The sequence below is a fragment of the Eucalyptus grandis genome, chromosome 9 (genome assembly GCF_016545825.1).
Source record: "Eucalyptus grandis isolate ANBG69807.140 chromosome 9, ASM1654582v1, whole genome shotgun sequence".
In the NCBI taxonomy this organism is placed as follows: domain Eukaryota; kingdom Viridiplantae; phylum Streptophyta; class Magnoliopsida; order Myrtales; family Myrtaceae; genus Eucalyptus; species Eucalyptus grandis.
Window position 1 is genome coordinate 24,760,992 of NC_052620.1, and position 22,674 is coordinate 24,783,665.

At 40.3% G+C, this 22,674-nt stretch overlaps 3 protein-coding genes and 1 long non-coding RNA gene across 6 annotated transcripts; 1 reads left to right on the forward strand and 3 right to left on the reverse strand.

Moving 5' to 3' along the window:
• Positions 1-67: 67 nt before the first annotated feature.
• LOC104418703 lies at positions 68-1,684 on the reverse strand. The gene is made up of 2 exons (XR_720729.3): positions 1,359-1,684; positions 68-813 (listed from the first exon to the last, which is right to left on the reverse strand). It is a non-coding gene; the product is annotated as an uncharacterized LOC104418703 (long non-coding RNA).
• A 5,717-nt stretch (positions 1,685-7,401) lies between these two features.
• Positions 7,402-11,847, reverse strand: LOC108955418 (DNA repair protein RadA-like). Of its 3 annotated transcripts, XM_039301698.1 has the most exons (5): positions 11,432-11,532; positions 11,309-11,367; positions 11,115-11,185; positions 8,260-8,320; positions 7,402-8,171 (listed from the first exon to the last, which is right to left on the reverse strand). In XM_039301698.1, the coding sequence occupies exons 1-5, from the start codon at positions 11,496-11,498 to the stop codon at positions 8,121-8,123; spliced, it is 309 nt and encodes a 102-aa protein (XP_039157632.1). In that variant the 5' UTR covers positions 11,499-11,532; the 3' UTR covers positions 7,402-8,120. The 3 variants fall into 3 exon arrangements, 1 of the variants encoding a protein (XP_039157632.1); XR_005546505.1 differs by lacking the exons at positions 7,402-8,171; positions 8,260-8,320; positions 11,432-11,532 and adding exons at positions 10,616-10,697; positions 11,621-11,847 and having other exon boundaries at positions 11,309-11,431; XR_005546504.1 differs by lacking the exons at positions 7,402-8,171; positions 8,260-8,320 and adding an exon at positions 10,616-10,697 and having other exon boundaries at positions 11,309-11,532.
• On the reverse strand, positions 7,586-8,035 carry LOC104420507 (scopoletin glucosyltransferase-like). The gene has a single exon (XM_039302467.1). The coding sequence runs from the start codon at positions 8,033-8,035 to the stop codon at positions 7,586-7,588; it is 450 nt and encodes a 149-aa protein (XP_039158401.1).
• A 7,964-nt stretch (positions 11,848-19,811) lies between the features above and the next one.
• Positions 19,812-21,543, forward strand: LOC104418704 (scopoletin glucosyltransferase). The gene has a single exon (XM_010030119.3). It carries the CDS (start codon positions 19,825-19,827, stop codon positions 21,373-21,375), a length of 1,551 nt encoding a protein of 516 aa, XP_010028421.2. The 5' UTR covers positions 19,812-19,824; the 3' UTR covers positions 21,376-21,543.
• The last annotated feature ends 1,131 nt before the right edge of the window (positions 21,544-22,674 follow it).

The following is a 22,674-nucleotide window of genomic DNA, read 5'->3' on the forward strand; positions in this document are numbered from 1 at the left end:
TAAGGTCCTCAGGTAAATAGATATAGGGAACTTCAGTAAGTGCACCACTAATTCACAAGGTGGAAGATATGTAAACATCAATAGATAGAGCTTGGCATAATTATCACTTCTCCCAATCCAAAAGATACATCTTGATTTATAAAATTTTTAGTGAATATTCTCTTCCTCGACTTGTCATTCTTATCGGCCTCAGGTATCTTCCTCAACTCCTCCATGATTACATTGTCGAGATTAATTTCCATAATCTTCTTCCTCGACATGTAGGAGCCCATGCAGTTGTCTCTGAGGGCCTGAGCTTTCACGATTCTTTTTATGTTTGCCTCCCATACTCTCTAGTCACCAGGCAGCAAGACGAGACCACAATTCTGTCGGAGATGACAACCTTTTCCACCTTGTCCCGGAGAATGTCCTTAATGTTCTTGCACAGGTTCTTGCAAGACTCCTTTTTCTTCTCCTCTTCGGTCTTGTCGTCAAGTTTCAGTCCCTCATTAGGGACTGAGACCAGCTTCTTCCCATCATATTCCTTCAATTGCCCCATAGCATATTCATAAATGGGGTAACTGAGTAAGTCGAAATGCTTCTTCACAAGGTCCTTGATTTTTCTCTCCTCCAAATAATCCAACTTAACATCAACTATACTCAGTGACCGATTGACCACTATGTTACTCTGCTAAAAGCACACAAATGCTACATAATTCAAATGAAGATTGGAAAGTATCCTACCTCATCCTCCTTGAGGAACGGTGTGACTTTGGTTCCTCTGCCAAGTTGCTCTCTACTGACGTCCCTTGTGAGAGTAAAGGAAACTTTAGCCTGCGATTCCCAGAATTGTTTCTAGTCGTCATTGTGCTTAATGGTCACAATAACTTTCTCAGTCACGAGGTAAGCTGCGTAAAACTCAACATCAAATTATCCAATCATGCTAACAACAGCACCGGCTTGCAATGATTCCATATATTCCTTGGTCCCAGGCCTTGCGATCCCAGGTTACTCACAAGATCCGCTTAAAACAAGGAGCCAGAGCAGTAGTTAACAGCTATACACCAAAGTCAGAAATTCGTTCAAGGGCCTGAAGACGCAGGGGACAACTGTGTCTTGGTCTATGACTGAATATTACGGACTTCCATTATAACTGATTAGTTCTTCCCAAGTCGATGCAAGTAATTCAAGACGATAGTAAATTTGACCAATCTACGAGCTATCAACTTTCAAAATGACTAGTTCCTAATCTTTTAACATTCAAACTCGTTCCACACCAGGTGTCCCATTCACTAAGCGACCTCAATGCAATGCAGGGCACGGATACAATCACGGACAAGCACTAATAAATAAACGAAAGGAAGCAGAGAGAGACGTACATGAGATCAGTTGTGGATTAGTTCACGAAGGAACTCCTTGTTGTTGCAGAAAGTGTTGGTAATCAAGCTTAGGAGATAGTTGATCTCTGCCTGGAACATGAAGGTCTTTGCTGCGGCCATCTGCCACATCCTTGAAGACTGAGAAAGGCTGGTAAGGATCTCGTGCACGAAGGTGTTGAGGAGGTGGAAAGCTCGTCAGTTGCACTTCAACGACCTAATCCCCGGAAGCTACCTGTTAGAGATCTGGAGGTGAATCTGATGCCGGTCAAGAAGTATCTGAAGAGATCCGGTGGTGATGGACCATGGTGACCCAGGTTGCGCGTATGGTGTCGGAGGCCATTGGTGATCTCCAAAGGTAACTGTAACATTAGGCTAGTGGGCCCCAAAAGAAGTAACAGCAAAAGAAGTTGCAAATGCCCCAAAAGAAGAAACTGAAAAAGAAACCGAAAAGTCATTAAAGCAAAAAGTAGAGGGGAGAGGGTTCGGTTAAACAGAAACGGAGAGTTTCCTAGACCAAAAAGATAAGAAAAAGAAGGAGAAGAAGAAGAAGAGAAAAGGGAATAAAGGAAATAAGTTTTGGCACGTGCACGCCTCGGATGCCTCGCCAAGCCAACTCGACTCCATAACCTGGTAAGAGATCAAGCCCCTTGTTTGTCCGATTGAAGTAATTTTTGGATTTAGGACTCAAATTCGGAATTTTTGGAAAATCGAGCGGCGAAGTCTAATTTTGGAGTCGTTGAGCCGCGTATTTTTGTAAGAATGGTAATTTAGGGTGTTGTGGAGCCGTGGGATTTTACGGATCGTGATTTGAGCTTATGGTTTGCCCGAAATAAAATTTCAAAGTTTCCCGCGCACAGTGAACAGTACGCGTCCAGCAGCTTTGGGCCTGTACTTTGTAATTTTTCGGCTTGATTTTGGGATGGCCCATTTAGGATTCTTGTAATATGTGTCAAGGGCTCTCTATTGACTATAAGTACGTTCAGATCGGGGTTCGGAAGAGAAAGTTAAGGCTCAATCAAGTTTTGCGCTTAAACTTCATGTTGCGAATGGCTTGAACAATCGCTTTGGTTATGCGACTTGTTAGCGCACATAAGTCCTTTTGTCAGGGTTAAGGCGTAACTTAGTCATTTTGTAGTCGAGATAGAATTTTATTAGATTTTAACATTATTCTTCGGTTATTTAATAGGGCTTTGAATTCGACAATACAAGTATCGTTTGTCGTTTGGTCGTAGACGATAAGGTGAGTGGTACTATATTTTCTTTGGTTTTATAAAATCATGTCTTGAAGTATGTATGTATATATATATTGAATCAAGAAGAGCATTTTTATTGCATAAAAGCCAGATCAAGCAATTGCTACTCTTTGGTTGATTGTGAATGTTTGAAAAACATGTTATACAAGGTTTGTGGAGAAACATACATGAAATTGCTTTGCGACTGATTTATGGAAAGGTTTATGATGATTTGAGAAACGGACATGAAATGGATGATGGGCTATGTTGCAAAATGTTATTTGTTTGGTTTAAGATATTGATTTTTGGATTGGATTTCTGGTATTGGATAATGGTTATTTATGCTCAATATGACTGTGAACCCAGTGAGGGATTTTTGGGGTATGCATACCAGGTTTAGGATATCCTTCTGGGCCTAGCCACGGCTTTGTAGGTGGAGGCCTTGCCAAGGGGAGAATCTTGGTCGCCTTGTCACAAGGCGTTGTGTCGTGACCATGGTTAGTTATTGAGCAACAGATTGATCAATGGATAGACCATTGATATGTGTTTTTGATGGAGATTATTCAATGGATTCGACCATTGATACTTGAATTTTGATGGCGATTCAAATAAGTTTTCCATATTACTATAAATCTTGATGATAAGAAATAACTCTAATAAGATTCAATACTTATTTTATATATTGAGTTGGCTTATGAAGTTTGGTATTGTTTTGTATACATGCATAGTGGTTGTTCGATCTGCTTAGAAGATATGTACTACTCTTTGAGCTGTGGTTGCTCATCCCATTCCTCCTTTAATCTTTTCGGGTTCCTCAGCTAGTGGCGAATAGAGCGAGTGCACCGTCGTGGGAAATTTTGGGGAGTTCTATTTTGTTTTTGGTATGGTTTAAGGAAGTGGTGCAAAATGATCCTTACTAGTGGTTGGATCGTTTGAGTTTTTTTAACGTATATCTCTTTTCTCTTTTTAATGGATTATAGAAACTCTGATGTTGTAACCAATTTCGAGGTTTATCTGATATTTATATATATAAGTTAATATCAGTTTGTTGGTTGTGTTTGAGGCTGCGTCCTTTGTAAAGAAGGACGGCCGTGTCATCCCCATTCTTTGTAGTATTTGGGGTGTGACAGTAACGAAGAAGATGGGAAGGAAAGAAGACAACAAAGAAATTTGTTTTTCTGAATTTTAGGGCTTATATTTTTCTATTCATATATATTTTTATGACAAAAATACCCACATTATGATAGCCGGAAAATTCACATTTGGTTGGCCGGCGAGGTGAGATTCTTATTTGAGACAGATGTGGTTATTTCAGGTCTTTATTTGACACAAGATTCACTTCGGACACTCTTTTGAGAAAATTAGCCTACTTCGGGCCCTTATTTAGAATTTTCCCAAATCTTGTGAAGTCATGTCCCCTAATATTAGCTCCTTCGCTCCCCAACTATTCCACGTTGCTTTCCCTTTACAAAAGCCAATTAATTAACCCTATCTCCAAATCCCACATAAAAACCTGACATAAACTAACATCTTGAGATGTTAAAGCGTCCGAAAATGCTTCATTCTACTTGTAGCTTTGCTTCTATAGTTATAAGCAATCCTTGCTACACTTAACACTCTCTTCTTTGATTACAAATGCTCAGACTTCTACAAAAGAATAGAATCACATTTACAAAACTTCTACACACAAGAACAGATGAAAACTTTGAGCTTAAACTAGTTTGTCTGTTTTCCCTTAACTCTACTCCTTCTAGGGTTGAATTTACCGTCATGAGACCTCGAATGGCCGTTTAAAGTTCAAATCCCATGAATAAACATTATTCTGCCCTGTGCAGTCGCAAAACATCACTCTAAGCTCTGGAGAGACAGGTTTGGAAAATAGCTTGTTATACTTTTGTATTAGTTCGTTATCCTCTATCGCCTGGCCAAATATGGCAAACTATTTTGATCTTCTCCGGTCTGCTTTTTGTAGATTCCAACGCCTAAGACCAGCTATAAAGCACCAACTCAAATTCAAACAAAGTTGATAAAGGCAGTGGATCTTCTCTTCGGAATTGAGATCCGATTAAAAGTTTGTGCTTTTTATGGAATTGAGCCGACTTCCAACTAGAAAATAGGAACCCAAAAGATGTCGGAGAGCTTTTATCTTGAATGTTTTTTAGCTTAAAAGCAAAGGAAGTACCCAAAAATGCTCAAACCAGCACAAACTAATACATTGTGATCCTCAATAATTATGATGTTTTGTTTGCCGTTTCTATAATAATCGAGAACACATGTTCGGTCGGCTAAGATTTCATGTATCACTTGCATCAAGAAGATAAGAGTCATGGCATCGGGAGGCAACAAAATTTGACAACTTTACAGCGTTGTACTTTAACAAAGATGGTAAATCCAGCACCTCTTCATTTGGAATTAGGCATTTCTTATGATGATTGTGCCATTGATGGAAAAAAAGAAAAAAAGAAAAAAAAAGAGGATATCGAGTCTAAACTTTTCCAGTCATGATTGATGACTCGTCGTGCACATAAAATGGGCATATTTGTGCATATGCTATGCCTTCCCATCGAGAGGCAACTTTACCAAAAGTTGGTCTATAAACTAGCTACAAGGGACAACTCCCCCCATCTGTTATGTTAATTAGCAGCAACTTTTTTTCAGGCCTCCGTCTCCGAAAGGTCTTTTTTTTTTTTTTTTTTTTTTTTAACTGGACAATTGAATCTATTCAATCACGCTAAAAAGTTGCTTATTATGCTTGGTTGGTAAAGGAAGCACTCATTATCCTTATTCATATCCTGCCTTTATTATACTGAGTCACGATGTTCACTTAGAATGACGTAGAGATCATAGAGCAGCCTCAGCTTTTAGCCTTTTGATAAATTACTCACCAGATAGAGTCCAAGAAATTTCGTCTTTGGAATTTTAATACAGTATCGAGACAAAAGTAACAAACTTAGGAAAATCGGACCCCGAGTGTGCACGGATCGTCAAGTGACTCAGATAGCAATTAATTTGACGATGTTTATGAATTCCCGTGACACAAAGGAGAAAAGTATGTTCGGTCCACCCACATATGCTTCTAACACAAGCATGCTAAGGATTACATCAATGATGGCCAAAACACTACATGCGAGAATCCTATCTGAATTCCGAAATTTCCTTCTAAATCATCTACCAGACGTGTCCTCAAGGCCTAATGGTTTGATCTGGTGATGGTCAGGGTAATTAGGCCCAAGCAATCAATACCGTACTTCGGGGGGCGAAATCAATACCGTGTACAGGTCAAGACCTTTAAGGCTCAATGGAAAAGGATGAAAGGAGGCTTTATCTTCCTGTCTGGTTCTCGTTTGATGATGAAGGTACGTAATCCATGAACAGGTTTTAAGCTTCTTGATGTCAACGATTGTTGTCTCAAGTCGATGACAGAATGAAATCGTCAATTTGCTTTGGGCCCGAAAATACCTTCAAACCCGACTATGGTTACAAGGAAACTCTTGTTCAGATTGTCAGAGTCTTCTGGCAAGCCGACCTCTTTCAGGGACAATTGCACCGTGACAACGTCATTGTCGAAGCCCAAATCCTTGGGTTTAGCAATGGATTTCGGAAGTTGCGCTCGTCATGGGGGGTTTGCAACGAGGGTGGACTTGCAGCCTCTCATGGCGAACAGTTTGGACATGTCGATAATTGCAATCTTGGGGCCTGGAACCATGAAAGGGAAGAAGAAAACGTGAAGCTGATGGCTTTCACTACCCATTTGGCCTCTCAGGAGAACTATTGCAGCAGGAACGTATTCAGGAAAGCACAAGAAAAGGTTTGGTTGTGATGCTGTGGCCTTTTGAAAGCCGCGGTCTGTTATAGGATAAAGACAAGTCTGATCTCTTCTACGCTTTAGATGTCTTGTAAAAGTTCCCATTCAAATAGTGACCAGATTCCGGGTTTGCCAAGAATTTTGGGATCGTAAAAGAGTACAAAAAACTGAGTCTGGATTTGGAGGCATTAAGAAAAAGATGAGTGGAATGTATGTCTTCTAGTCAAAGATTAGACACTCTCACATCAAGCATGCTAGAATCTTCCTTTTAGTGAGATTTTATGAAATCACTACGAGCTATTTTAAAAACTTAAATTTTTAGATGAATACATGATTTATTATTTAAATATTTTAATGCTTCCTTTCACGCTTAATCTAATCTTTTGCCTAATAATAAGCGTGAAAATATTTAATTAGGAAAGTAAATGGGGCCTGAAAAGATTTGAATTTAGAACTTTCTTCTATGATATTATGTGAGAATTTGTAAGATCATTGCTAACTGCTTAAAAAACTTAAGTTTTTAGATGAAAACATGGTTTACTATTTAAATATTCTAACATAGAGAGAACTTTGAGGTGAGCTCGTCTAGAACGAGCCCATCCACGTTATTATCCTTCGAGCTGTGGTCAGTGGCAAGTTTACGGGCCAATCATTCAAAGAGGTAACTGTCTAAACATTACAATACAACGATAGATCCTAGTTCATTGAAGACCAATTGCGCAAGATGAAACTTGCATCAGGATTGATTGGGGAACATTGGTTTTGGAATTTCGTTTCTTACGGTGCAAGGAAAAGTCGTTTTGGATAATTAATTCGTGGTCAATGAAGCTCGTAACACATTCAAATTCATGTCTTATTTATTTATTTATTTTTGGCTAGAAAATTCATATCTCCTTCCAACAGCCGCAGTAAGCCGTTCTCGGCTACAAAGACAATTTCAACGACAAAATTGTTTGTGTTTACACTCATCCAGGCATAGAGCGAGAATGCGACTTTTTTTGCCCAAATAGCATCTAGTCTTTATTGCTAAATGTATTGCATCATACACCTAGGATGTTAGGAAATAATGCGGGAACGGAACATAACAGCAGTAAAACTCCTAAAATGAAAGCATGGCACATATTATCGACGCAATGAAAGAATCGATAAAACATTCACGACTTGAACATAACGGGACACCAGAATAGGCTTTATTTATATTCACGAGCAGCTTTGTGCTGCATGAGTTCTTCGATTAACGAAGTCAAATCTGAATCAGATGATCCACCTTCCGCAACAGCCTTCCTAGCCATTTCGCGAATCACTTTCGCCCTTCTTCTCATGACCTCTGCCTCTTCACCCGCCATAACTCGTCTCACCACCTTGTCGATGTCATCTCTGTTCACTAAATCGGCACCTTCTCCAAACATGGCAAACGATTTAGATCCAATGCTGGCCCCGATCCCTAGCACTTGAACAACCAAATTTTCATTATAGAATTGATCGGCAAACATCGGCCACGTGACCATTGGCACACCGGCAGATATACTTTCCAGCGTTGAGTTCCATCCGCAGTGAGTCACGAATCCACCGATTGACTCGTGATCGAGAATCAACAGTTGGGGTGCCCACCCTCTTATGATTAGGCCTTTCCCATCCATTCTTTCTTCAAACCCTTATGGTAGCCATTCTTGTTCTTGACTTTTATCTCCCTTCACAATCCATAAGAAATCTTGTTGGGATGCCTCAAGCCCCTTCACGATTTCCACCAGCTGTTGAGAACTGAATCTTGTCAAGCTGCCGAAACACACGTAGACAATTGAGTTGGGCTTTTTTGAATCTAGCCATCTTAAGCATTCGTGCTTGCTGATGGATGCTTCCTTACCTCTCTGCACTTTGTCTGCCGTATCGTTATTGCAGAGCGAGACTGGACTGATATGCCAAGCCTTCCTTGTTAAGAACATGAGAACACAAACTCAGAAAGATTATTATGCTGCTATGGAGTTAACGAAGGCAGAGAATGAAAGCATTGCAGAGACAGAGACTGGTGTCATTAAAAAAGGTCGGAAGAGGCGAAGTGCACAAGTCAGGGCCAGAAGAGAAGTTTGTTATTAGTTCAGTTTTCAATGTATAACAGAATAGATGAGATAGTTCTTTTCTTCTTTTAGTCTTTCGGTGGTTCTGTTTTGTATAATGGCTGGTTCTTTCCTTTAGCTTCCGAGTCATATAGAAGAGCTTCGTCTTCTTCTTCTTCTTCATTGAGTCGATGTAACAGAAAAAGAAAAGAACAGAGGGAGAGCACACCATTGAAATGGGCTCTGCATTGTATTGCATATACTGAGAAAATACAAAAGAGAAGAAAGTTTCATAATCTTTCTTCAGTGTTCGTTCTTCTTGTTCATCATCACATGGTATCAGAGCATGGTCGATCATCCGTGTTGAATAGTTTTCGTGAATACTCGATCGTTCGTGAAATCAAATTGAAGGTGCTGAAGATGCAGAAGATCGAAGTGGCCTCTGAACTTCAATGATCGCAGCAGATCAAAGTAGCTGTTGATCATTCTCGTGTGTTGTTTTGGAGATTTCAAAGTGTTTTGCATTCGATTCAACTATTCTCTGTTAAGATCTTAACATTGCTAGTGACATGAATAGAACGTCCTCATGTAAGATCAACAGGTAATCATGATTTCAGTCACAGAGTCGTTTTTCTTCATCATCAAACCTTTGCGAACACATAAATGGCAGCAAGAACACAGAAGTATCCATTTCCAATACATGTTAACATCTCTAATTTTGTCACAATCAAACTTGTTGAAGATAATTTCCTATTGTGGCAAGTACAGTTTCACAGATTTCTTCGAAATCAATAACTTTTTGGTTTCATTAGTGGTGAAATTCCTTCACCTCCTCAAACATTACAAGCTGAAACTGAAGACTGTGAAACTGGAGCCATAAATCCATATTACATAGATTGGACAAGAACTGATTAGCTTGTATCATCATGGATTAGTGGAGCTGTATCTGAAAATATTCTGAGCTTGATCATTGGCTTAGAAACTTCCTACAAGGTATGGCAAACACTTCTCAATCGCTTTACTCAGAAATCAGTTGCTCGAGAGTTTGAACTGAGAGGAAAACAGCAAGCATGTCAGAAACGAGATCGAGTCCTTTTTGTTTATCTAAGAGAGTATAAGTCCATCTATGATCAGCTGAATACGATTGGAAAACCTATAGATGAGATAACCAAAATGTTTGGTGTTCTTGAAGGACTAGGCTCTGAGTATGAGAACTTTCGAACTACTATCTACTGCCTGAAATCCCAGCCAGATTATGATGAAGTGATAGCACAGCTTGAACGATTTGAAACAACGCTAAAGACATATTCGATGAATCAATTTAACCCTAATCTAGCCTATTTTGGACAAAGAAATTCTGAGACACACCAGAAAGGGAACTCTGAAAGAGAATATAGCTTTCGAAATTCTGGTTTTAGAGGTCAAAGAGGCAGTAACAGAGGAGGAAGTAATTTTGGTCGAGGTTGTGCAATGAACAATGCAGGCCGTAGTTATGGCTATTTAGGAAGAAATCAGCACTACAGACCAAACAACTTGAATCAGGATCGAGTAGATCAACAATTCAGGCAAAGGATTGATTATTCTAGTCCTCGACAAGGGTTTTGACCATATGCAAGTTATTCACACAGGTATCAAGACACCAAATCTTATCCAACTCCAATCTTAATGCCTTAGAAACACTTGCAGGATGAGAAAACAATAGAAAACACTCGATTAGAGTGTCAAATTTGTAAGCGACCGGGACATGATGCTCTTCGTTGCTGGTATCAATTCGATAATTCATATCATGCTGAAGAGATTCCAACAGCTTTGGCAGCAGTACATCTAAAGGATCCAAGAGAAAGTGAGTGGTACCCTGATAGTGGAGCAACAGTACATATCAGTGCTGATCCTAGTATTCTTCTCAACTCTACTCAATATACTGGAACCGATATAGTCATAATAGGTAATGGCTCATGTCTACCTATTGCTTATATTGGTGATACTTAGGGGTGAGCGGTTCCCGGTTCCGGTTCGGTTCCGTCTGGAACCTGGAACCTACCCTCGGGTACAGGTTCCTCAATTTTTGGAACCTGGAACCTACCCGTCAAAACCGAGAACCTGGAACCTACCCTGTCACAGGTTCCGAGGTCGGTTCCAGGTTCCAACAGGTTCTTTTTTTTTTCTTTTTTTTTTGGTTTCGTTTTCGTAGTGAGCGCGAATATCCGAAAGCCGAAATAATTCAATATTGGCCCTCCATTTTCGGTACCTGCCAATACACAGCAATGTAAATCTTTAACATTTAGACGGTCAGCTCTACTTCCAATTTGCTCCACACTCTAATACAAAATCAAAGAGATTCCTCATAAGGGGAAAAGGTAGATTCTGAGTGTCATATGACAACGATACATACGGGTTGGCTAGAAAAAAGATAAGCAACACATACAAAGACATGCCTATCGTAGAAAATCTATATCCTCATTTCTATCAAGACTCCTTGAGTAAAATTGTCTCGTGGCTAATTCTTAAGGTACAAGCCGAGAAATCCTAAGACAGAAAATGCACAAGAGCCTATGTTTACAAACAAGAAAAACTATCCGAAAGCAATAACAAATTTGATCGGCAACAAGAATGAATATGCATGACAGCAAAGACCAGCAGAAGGCTAACATGAAAATCCATTTACCTCTTCCCAGAGACATATACTACTGGAGCCGATCTCCCAAGATCATGCCCTTCAGCAATCATTGCAGCCATCTTCCAAAAGTATTAATATATGAGAGATGGACAAGGTAGGGCACAATGGTTAGACAGGAGGTAGATATATACGAGAACTTAAAATATTTTATGAATTTCTATTGTATTATCTAAGTTCATTACCTGCAGCAACAGGGTACTCTTGCCAACACCAGGATCACCTCCCACCAAAATTAAGGAACCTTTAAAGCCACAATAGGGTACTCTTGCCAACACCAAGATCACCTCCCACCAAAATTAAGGAACCTTTAGAGCCACAATGCAGCAAAATCAATAGCTTTGATAAAATTAAAATCTTCAAACTTCCATACATCTCAAGTGAAAGTTCAAGTAATGCAGCAGATTCGTGCGGACCATACAAAGCAAAAAGTAGGTCGAACCGGCACAAGACCACCGCCTAGCACTCTCGAAACCTCCTCTCCAAAGGGTCCATACCTAAACATCAAGCACCCCAAGAGATCATTTACTTTAAGGAATTAGGACGACATGCCATCCGATTCATCGAGCTGCGAGCGAGGTTCGCGAAGCTCGGCCACCGGCACTTCGCCATCGAATCGTTCGTAGCCAGATCGATCTTCGAGGGAGGTCCGGCGACGGCGAGCACGCGGCGACGGCGAAGGCGGCGAAGACACGAGTCTCACGACACCAACGGCGACACGGACGGCGCAACGAAGATGGCGGCGGTCGCGGCTCAACCCACGGCCAAGGGGGGGAAGAGCTCGGTTCTGGCGGAGGCGGTGGCGGTTCGAAGCAACGACGGCTCGGACGGCGGAGCGAGCGGCGGCAAGAGGTGGTGATGGTGGCTTGGAGACGGCGGCGGCGGCTCACGGCGGCGAGGGGTAACGCGGACGGCACGACAGATCGTCGGGCTCAACGGCGAGATGACTCGTCGGACGAGCGGTGGGTGGTGGTGGTTCGGTGGCCAAGAGATGGTGGTGAGTAGGGCGTGGGGCGGCGGTGTGGTGGTGGGTGAAGCAAAGAGCCAGCAAGAGGAAGAAGAAGACGACGAAGAAGAAGAAGAAGAAGAAGAAGGAGGAGGAGTGGGGTTTCGGCCGAGAGAGGGGGAAAGAGGAGAGAGAGAGAGAAGAAAAGAAAAAAAGTTGGGGGGCAAGAAGTGACGTGATGAGTGAAAAGTGGAGAAAAGAAAGAGAGAGAGAGAAAGAGAGAAAAAGAGGAAGGGGGAAGAATCGCAGAGGCGGGAAATCATGTGGGGGAAGCTAGGTTTTTTTTTAAGAATTATGACCGGTTCGGTTCCGGTTCCAGTTCCATTTTCTAGGAACCGGAACCAGAACCGGGAACGCCGGTTCCTAGAAAAATGGAACCGGGAACCGGAACCGGTGTCTTTCGAACCGGGAACCGAACCTAACCCTCCGGTTCAGTTCCCCGGTTCCCGGTTCTACCCGGGAACCGTGCTCACCCATAGTGATACTCAGTTGAATACAGAAAACAACACATTACCTTTAAACGATGTCTTGATTGTTCCTGAAATCAAAAAGAACCTTCTCTCTATTTCAAAACTGACAGATGACTATCCTTGTTCGTTTGTCTTTAATAAAATTGGGGTCTATATAAAGGACAACCAAACCAACAAAACAGAGATGCTCAGAAGTAAAATTAGAGGACTTTACTGTGTGGATCCACAAACTACAGCAGCATACTTTACTCGAAGACACATAATGATAGCAGCAGATGTGTGGCATCAAAGACTAGCTCACACAAACTTGAAAATAGTGAAGCATTTACAAAGTCAAAACTTGATTTCCTGTAATGCACAATCTGAATCTATATGTAGCAGTTGTCAAATAGCAAAAAGTACAGCTTTACCTTTTTCATTATCAGACTCTACATCTACTATACCCTTAGAAAAGATACACTGTGACATCTGGGGTCCTTCACCAGTGAGATCTTTTCAGAACTTTCAATACTATGTCATCTTTGTAGACAATTTCTCTCGCTATAGCTGGATCTATCCAATGAAGTTGAAGTCAGACTTTTATGATATTTTTATCATATTTTAGAAACTAGTCGAGAAGCAATTTGATCATCAAATCAAAATGTTTCATTGTGATGGTGGAGGAGAGTTCATAAGTAACATATTTCAGAATCATTTGCGGAATTGTGGTATAAAGCGGAGTATGTCTTGCCCTCATACGCTAGAACAGAATGGAATCTCAGAAAGGAAACATCGCCATATAGTCGAATTGGGGTTAGCTATGTTGTATCATTCTAGAGTTCCATTGAAATTCTGGGTAGATGCTTTCATAACAGCTAACTATATTGTCAACATTCTTCCTACACCAAAGTTGCAAATTGTTTCTCCCTATTACAAACTTCATAATCAGCAGCCTAGCTATGAATATCTCAGGGTATTTGGGTGTGCCTGCTATCCCTGTCTTCGATCTTATGCACAACATAAGTTCAACCCCAGATCTCTTACCTGTATATTTCTGGGCTATAGTGAACGACATAAAGGGTATCGTTGTCTTGTACCTAATGATGGTCGTATCAATATTAGTCGCCATGTGGTCTTTGATGAAACCTTCTTTCCCTTTACAAATAAGGTAACATCTGACTATGATCAGTACACAACTCTGTATAAACAATGGGCAGAAGAAGTTAATCTTCTTGATTCCACAAACACAATCTCAGTGGATAGTCACTCCAATAACCATACAACTAATTTTCAGTTACCACCTCCTTTAGAACTTGATCACACCCATACATCACAGTCTGAAGGTGTGCCACATATATCATATTTCCCACAGCTACAGTCTGACTCTATTACCACAGAGCAACAAGATCCTCTGTCTACAATTGTCGAACCAGCTGAACTTGACATTGATCAAGAGCAACCAAACTTAACAGCTACTTCCTCAGGTATTTCCTCTGCTCATCATATGCAAACTCGACTGAGATCGGGCATCATCAAACCAAACCCCAAATATGCATATTTGGCTGACTGTAAAGTACCTTTGGAACCAAAATCAGTTAAAACATCCTTAGCTGATAAAGGATGGTACAAAGCCATGCAGGAGGAAATGGATGCTCTGCATGAAAATTAGACCTGGCTATTAGTTCCTAGAACTAAACAGATGAATGTTATAGGTTGTAAATGGGTGTTTAAAACTAAACTAACACCCGATGGCAGTCTAGATAGATTAAAAGCTCACTTAGTTGCGAAGGGGTTTCATCAAGAAGCAGGGGTTGATTTTACTGAAACATTTAGTCCTGTCATTAAGCATGCCACTATTCGGATAGTTCTCTCTGTTGCAATGATGAAGAATTGGACCATACATCAGCTTGATGTTAAAAATGCGTTCCTCCATGGTACATTAAATGAGACAGTATACATGGAGCAGCCCCCTGGCTTTATTGATCCTCAACAGTCTCATTGTGTGTGTCTTCTTAAGAAGTCTCTATATGGGCTTCACCTAGCGCCACGAGCATGGTTTGATAAATTCAGCAACTTTCTCCTGGAGAATGGATTCTTCTGTAGTACCACTGATCCTTCTCTCTACGTGCTTCACACTGGCTCGGACACAATATTATTACTACTATATGTCGATGATATAGTGCTGATAGGTAGCTCAGCTTAGCTACTAACTACTTTAATCAAGTCACTAAGTCTTCATTTCCACATGAAAGATCTGGGCCATCTTCATTACTTTCTCGACATTGAAGCCAAATGTTCTTCTCATGACTTATTTCTCTGTCAAACTAAGTATGCCATTGATCTTCTGACCAAAGCTCATGTGACCAATTGCAAACCTGTATCAACTCTTCTTCAACTTCGATCAGTTGCTATGACAGATGATACTGCTCTACTCTCTAATCCACTTGAGTATAGAAGTCTCGTGGGTGGTCTTCAATATTTAACAATTACCCGTCCTGATCTTGCTTATGCAATGAATACTCTGTGTCAGAAACTGCAACATCCAACAGTTGCAGACCTTCATCGATTGAAATGAGTACTTCGATATGTTAAAGGCACCACTCATCTTGGCCTTTTCCTCCATTCTAATAGCTCAATAGCCCTCTATGGCCTCTCAGATGCTGACTGGGCTGGGTGTAGTGACACCAGGCAATCCACAATTGGATATTGTGCGTATCTTGGCTCAAATCTTCTCTTGTGGTCAGCTAAAAAGCAACCAACTGTCTCTCGCTCTTCCACAGAAGCGGAATATCGAGCTCTTGCCTCCACTACTGCTGATCTTACTTGGATCAGTTTTGTCTTGCGCAATATTGGTATAGCTCTTCCGTCTCCAACTCTCTTATTTTGTGACAACAAGTCTGCTATCTCTCTTACAGCTAATCCAATCCTACATGCCCGTACCAAACATATCGAAGTCGATTTTCACTTTATTCGAGAGAAAGTCTCCTCAGGATCACTCAGTGTTCGCTATGTTCCCAGCCATCAACTTGCATATATTTTTACAAAGTCTTTGTCGCACTTTGCTCATTCTACTCTTCGCACCAAATTGGGTATGTGATTCTTATCCCTTCCCAATTTGAGGGGGGGTGTTCATAACATGAGAACACAAACTCAGAAAGATTATTATGCTGCTATGGAGTTAACGAAGGCAGAGAATGAAATCATTGCAGAGACAGAGACTGGTGTCATTAAAAAAGGTCAGAAGAAGCGAAGTGCACAAGTCAAGGCCAGGGATGTTATCAGTCGTGACTACACAATGCGATGGAAATAAGTCGGTGTAAATAACACGTGCCACGTGCTCAAAGGGAGAAGAGAAGTTTGTAATTAGTTCAATTTTCGATGTATAACAGAATAGATGAGATAGTTCTTTTCTTCTTTTAGTCTTTTGGTGGTTCTGTTTTGTATAATGGCTGGTTCTTTCCTTTAGCTTCCGAGTCATATAGAAGAGCTTCGTCTTCTACTTCTTCATTGAGTCGATGTAACAGAAAAAGAAAAGAACAGAGGGAGAGCACACCATTGAAATGGGCTCTGCGTTGTATTGCATATACTGAGAAAATACAAAAGAGAAGAAAGTTTCATAATCTTTCTTTAGTGTTCGTTCTTCTTGTTCATCTTCACATTCCTTCCCAAGACATTCTTGTAATAATTGGCATAATCCTTTTCGAGTTCATAAAAACTGTTGAAAATTGTTCCGAAGCCCTTTGCCTCTGATTCAAACGCTTCTCTTTGTAGCTTGGATAAATCTGTTCCAACTTCTTGTCTTGAATGAGGCGGCAGCTGATTCCTTGTTAGCTTAGGGTGAAAGGGCTTTGGGGCTTGGATGGGCTTTCTAAATGCCCATCCAAACGCACCTATATCTCCAGGGAGGTGAGGCATAAGGAAAGTTTCTGAATCACATGAAACTCCCTTTTGTGGTTGATGTCGTGTGATAACATCTGCGGTGCACACAGCAATGGTGCTTGACCTCCAAAGGCTAGCCTGGGAATTTTCAACCGAGCGGCAATGTCGGTAGCCCATGCAAAATAAAAATATGTTACTAGACAATCCGGTCTACGTTTTTCCAAGATATGCAAGACCAGTTCCCGGAGCAAGCTCAAGGCCACAGCGAATTTAGGCAGATTTTGGTTGTAAGCCACTGCATCAGTATTCTCCCAATCGTCTGGCATCCCTACCTCAGTCGATGGGAATTTGACGGTTTGGACGTGGAATTCCAAACCCAACTGATTGGCTCTTTCGATCTGCTTCAAAAAAATGGCCGCAAAGGCAGGGGAGGTGATGATGGTGATTTTTGCGCCTCGAATCGCAAAGGCTTTGGCGATGTCTATCATGGGTATCATGTGGCCTTGAGCCGGTGCTGGCAGAATGGATATACGAAGTTGGTTACTTTCGTTCTCCATAGAGCGGGAAAAAGAATGATCCTGGCTTTGCTTCATCTCTATGGAGATTGCAGAGTTATAGTGAAGCCGGCTAACGTGTTTGTTTCTGAGCATTAGGATGCAGGATAGGAACACCAAGTCCGACTATTATCAAGAAAAGGGCTAAAAGAATACTTGGGCGCGCATGACAACCATTCTGTTCGAACAGAAATTGTTTACGGAATAGAAATAGATTTTTCTATTTCTATTTCTAGAAGAGTTTCTAAGAAAAAATAATCGTTTGATAACGACACAAAATTTTTACTTTAAAAATAGAAATTCGTTTGATAACAACACAAAATTTTTTTCTTTCGGACAGCGGTGGCGACGACCGACGACCTTTAATATAAAAAATAAAAATAAAATAAAATAAATCATAAAAAATAAAATAAAAATATCATTTTATTTTAAAATAAAAATATCAAAATAAATTTTATTTTATTTATTCTATTTTATTTTATTTTATGAATAAATTTATTTTAAAATGAATAAAAAAAATTGATTTGGCAAAACACTCAAGGCAAATAATAATAAATTTATTTTTAATAAAAATAATTTATTTTTATTTATCATAAATAAATTATTTTTAATAAATTTATTTTTAAGAAACTAAAAATAAAATGATAAATAAAAATAATTTATTTTAATAAATTTATTTTTATTTTTAATAAAATGAGGAGAGGCGGAGGAAGAGGAGGAGGCAAAGACGTAGAGGAGATGAGGGAGAACTCACTGAAATTAGGGTTTAGTGAGAGAAATTATTTCGATTTTTATTCATTAAATCGAAGTATAAAATTTTATTTTCCGATTTCTCTTCCAAACTTATTTTTGGAATAAAAATCTATTCAGAAATAGAAAAACTGAATAGATTTATCAAATGGATTTCTCTTTGAAAAAAGTGTCTGAAATATAAATTTTGGGTTGTTATGCACCCCTTTGGTCTCCAAGATATTTGACCCCTTCCCATTAAAATTGATAAATGGATTAGGCACAAACAATTATGAAGGGGTAAATTCGGTGGTCAAACCCACGTGAAGCTTTTTCCTTAATAATAATGCAGAGCGTCTAGAATATGAGCTGGTGCTGTTCAATCGTGCGTATGCATTAAAAAATATCTTCTACCAACGAATTGCAGAAGAGACTTAAGTTTCTAGGAAATGGTGTTGAAGTCACTGTCATACGTGGGAAGCAAGAAATGCCAGCTGTAAAAGTCTGAGGCGGCGGATGGTCCAGACAAGAAGAGTGGCCTGTTGTTGGAAGTTGTGAAAAAGGTATGTTAGTCAATATTTGCAGTAGCCAGCGACTTGTCGAGAAAGAGGGAAAAAAATATTTAAAATTCGACTTTTTTAAAAGACCAAAAAAAAAAAAAAAAAAAAAAAAGAGATAGGAGCTGCCTGGGCTGCACAACAGCGTTGAATAAAAGACAGTGAGTGAGAACTTGAAAATCAAAATAATACGTGTGTTGAAGGAAAATGTTTTTTTTGTAATAAGTTCATTTTCTGTAAAATGAATGCCAAAAAAATTTGAAAAACATCTTTTTTTTAAATATTTTTAATGAACTTCATGTCTCCCTTGTAGCAGAATCCCTCATTCTCTTTGTAACATCCATCGATAATAGAAATCTCTTCCCACAAAGTCTTGGGAAGTCACTTCTAATACTAGTTCCTTCGCTCCCCAACTATTCCACCAAGCTGTCCCTTTGCAAAAACCAATTAAATAACCCTTTCATCAAACCCCACATATAAACTGACATAAACTAACATCTTGAGATGTTGCAGTGTTTGAAGACGCTTCCTTCTACTTGTAGCTTTGCTTCTAAACTTATAAGCAATCCCCGCTACACTTAACACTCTCTTCTTTGATTACAAATGCTCAAACTTCTACAAAAGAATATAATCACATTTACAAAATTCTACACACAAGAACAGATGAAAACTTAGGGCGCATACGATAATCATTCTATTTCTTTATTTCTTTGTTTTTCTATTCTCCGAAATGTGTTTGGAACAAAAATCCGTTTGATAACACAATTTCATTTTTCTATTTTTGAAATAGATTTTTACTTCAGGAAATAGATTTGGACTAGAAATCAAAAGTTAAAATTTTTAACTTTTCTATTTTTAAAACAAAAGTGAGAAATGAAATTTTTTCTCATCGTTTGTTCTCGTCACTACTTGTAGCCCACCCATCTCCGACTGCCACCTTCCGCTGGACGTCGGATGCCCTCCGCTGGTCACCCACCACTGACCGTCAGCTGCCTATAGTCGATCACTGCCCCTAACCACCTCCCCAACCGCCCCCTGCCCCCCATAGCCGGCCACCGGTCATTAGATGCTACCCACCCACCTCCCGTGGCCGATCACCAGTTGCCGGACATTGGATGCCGGCCGCTAGCCACCAGTTGCCTGCCGGCTATTGGATATGTTCCACTACCACTTGAGATGAAGAAATTTTGTGTTGTTATAAAAAAAAATTTTATTTTAGGAATATGAATTTTATAAGGTTATCAAAGTGTATTTTTACTTAGAAACTTATCCGGGTAATAGGAAGGAGTCAAAAGAATTTGTTTGTGCCTAATCCATTTATCAATTTTAATAGGAAGGAGTCAAATTCTTTGGAGACCAAGTTCCCTTTCGGCCCTTTTCACGGTAAAAGTCAGAAAGGAGTCAAATATCTTGGAGACCAAGTATCATTTCAGGCCTTATCAAGGATTTTCTTGATAATAGTCAGACTTGGTGTTCCTATCCTGTATCCTGATGGGTGCCCAAGTCTATATATATGGTTATAGACATATGCTCGCAAACAAACACGTTAGCCGGCTTCACTATAATTCTGCAATCTCCATAGAGACGAAGCAAAGCCCGGATCGTTCTTTTTCCCTCCCTATGGAGACTGAAAGTAACCGACTTCATATATCCTTTCTGCCATTACCGGCTCAAGGCCACATGATACCGATGATAGACATCGCCAAAGCCTTTGCGACCAGGGGTGCAAAAATCACCGTCATCACCTCCCCTGCTTTTGCGGCCATTTTTTCGAAGCAGATCGAAAGAGCCAATCAGTTGGGTTTGGAATTCCACGTCCAAACCGTCAAATTCCCATCGACTGAGGTAGGGATGCCAGAAGGTTGGGAGAATACTGATGCAACGGCTTACAGCCAAAATCAGCCCAAATTCGGTGAGGCCCTGAGCTTGCTCCGGGAACCGGTCTTGCGTATCCTGGAAAAACATAGAACGGATTGTCTAGTAACAGATTTTTTCTTTGCATGGGCTACCGACGTTGCCGCTCGGTTGAAAATTCCCAGGCTTGTCTTTGGAGGGACAAGCATCATTGCTGTGTGCGCCGAGGAAGTTATCGCACGACATCAACCACACAAGGGAGTTTCGTGTGATTCAGAAACTTTCCTTGTGCCTCACCTCCCTGGAGATATAAAGCTGACAAGGAATCAGCTGCCGGAGCATTTAAGACTACTAGTTGAAAATGATTTTTTCAAGCATGCGGGAGAAGCGCTCGAATCAGAGCTAAAGAGCTTCGGAAGCATTTTCAACAGCTTCTACGAACTCGAAAAGGATTATGCCGATTATTACAGGAATGTCTTGGGAAGGAAGGCCTGGCATATCGGTCCAGTCTCGCTCTGCAATAGCGATACTGCAGATAAAGTGCAGAGGGGTAAGGAAGCATCCATCGGCAGGCACGAATGCTTACAATGGCTAGATTCGAAAAAGCCCAACTCGGTTGTCTACGTGTGTTTTGGCAGCTTGACAAGATTCAGTTCTCAACAGCTATCGGAAATCGCGAAGGGGCTTGAGGCATCTCAACAAGATTTCTTATGGATTGTGAAGGGAGATAAAAATCAAGAACAAGATTGGCTACCAGAAGGGTTTGAAGAGAGAATGGATGGGAAAGGCCTAATCATAAGAGGGTGGGCACCCCAACTGTTAATTCTCGATCACGAGTCAATTGGTGGATTCGTGACTCACTGCGGATGGAACTCAACGCTGGAAAGCATATCTGCCGGTGTGCCAATGGTCACGTGGCCGATGTTTGCTGATCAATTCTATAACGAAAAGTTGGTTGTTCAAGTGCTAGGGATCGGGGCTGGCGTAGGATCTAATTTGTTCGCCATATTTGCAGAAGGTGCCAAGTTAGTAAGCAGAGATGACATTGACAAGGCGGTGAGACGAGTTATGGCGGGTGAAGAGGCAGAGGTCATGAGAAGAAGGGCGAAAGTGATTCACGAAATGGCCAGGAAGGCAGTTGCGGAAGGTGGATCATCTGACTCAGATTTGACTTCGCTGATTGAAGAACTCAAGCAGCACAAAGCTGCTTGCGAATCAAAATAAAGCCTAGTGTAGCGTATTGTTATGTTCTCGTCCTGAATCTTTTCTCCTTTCTTTTGTTGTGTTAGATGATCAATAAAGAATATGTCGCGCCATGCTTTCATATTACGTGTTACTGCTGTACTGTTCAATTCCTGCATTATGGCCTATCGTCCCTGGTGCTTGATGCAACACCTTTACCGATAATAGACACTATGCTATGTGGGTGAGAATTAGCTTGCTGCTACTGCAGTTGGAAGGAGACATGAATGGGAGGCCCATCTTGTGAAATAGGTCATGCATGACGTCTCTACTTGTAACTTTAAGGTTTCCAATGAGCTAGGTTCTCTCGTGTTATTGCAGAATTCGACAAGTAAACTAGTTACCTCTTTCGATGATTGGCCTATGCCTTGCACGCTTGCCGGAAGAGATTATGCGATCTTGAGTAGAAGACAGACGCATTCCACTCATCTTTTTCTTAATCCCTCCAAATATTTGACTTAGCTTTTTTGTTCTCTTTTGCTATCCCAAAGTTCTTGGCGAACAAGGAATCTGGTCGCCGTTCGGTTCACGATTTTTACAAGACATCCAAAGCATAGAAGAAACCAAACTTGTCTTTCTCTCGTCACCTTTTCTTTATTCCCAAACCCCTCCTTATTATATCACCGGAAAGCGAGATGTCTTTTAAAAATGATTATCCTTTTTTTTTTTGGCATCAATGGTACAATTGTCATAAATAATACCTTTTTTTTATTATTATCTAAATGAAGAGGTTGTGGATCTTTTTACGGTACAACACTATAAAATTGTCAATCATGTTGGATGCCATGCCATAACTATTATCTTCTTGATGCAAGAGATATATAAAATCTTAGCCGACCTAACTTGTATTATTGTACGACCAAAAAAACAAAAACTTGTATTATCGATTAGTATAAAAAAAGGGCAAATAAAACATCTTAATTATTGAGGATCAGAATGTATTAGTTTGTGCTGGTTTGAGCATTTTTGGGTACTTCCCTACTTTTAAGCTAATGAACGGTCAAGATAAAAGCTCTCCGACTTTTTTTTTCTCCTATTTTTCAGTTGGAAGTCAGCTCAATTCAATGAAAAGCAAAAACTTTAAGTCGGGTCTCAATTTTGAAGAGAAAATCCACTGTCTTTATCAATTTTGTTTGAATTTGAATCGGTGCTTTTTAGCTGGACTTAGGTGTTGGAATCTACTAAAAGCGGACCGGAGAAGATCAGAACAGTTTACCATATTTGGGCAGGCAATTGAGGATAACGGACTACTGCAGAAGTATAACTAGCTATTTTGCAAAC

Coding starts and splice junctions, on each gene's coding strand:
- LOC104420507 (XM_039302467.1), bottom strand. CDS start 8,035: ATGGATGGGAAAGGCCTAATCATAAGAGGGTGGGCACCCCAACTGTTG.
- LOC104418704 (XM_010030119.3), top strand. CDS start 19,825: ATGCTCGCAAACAAACACGTTAGCCGGCTTCACTATAATTCTGCAATC.
- LOC108955418 (XM_039301698.1), bottom strand. CDS start 11,498: ATGTATGGAAGTTTGAAGATTTTAATTTTATCAAAGCTATTGATTTTG. Junction 11,368..11,431: donor GCTGCATTGTGGCTCTAAAG/GTTCCTTAATTT, acceptor GTGGCTTTAAAG/GTTCCTTAATTTTGGTGGGA. Junction 11,186..11,308: donor AGAGTACCCTGTTGCTGCAG/GTAATGAACTTA, acceptor TACTTTTGGAAG/ATGGCTGCAATGATTGCTGA.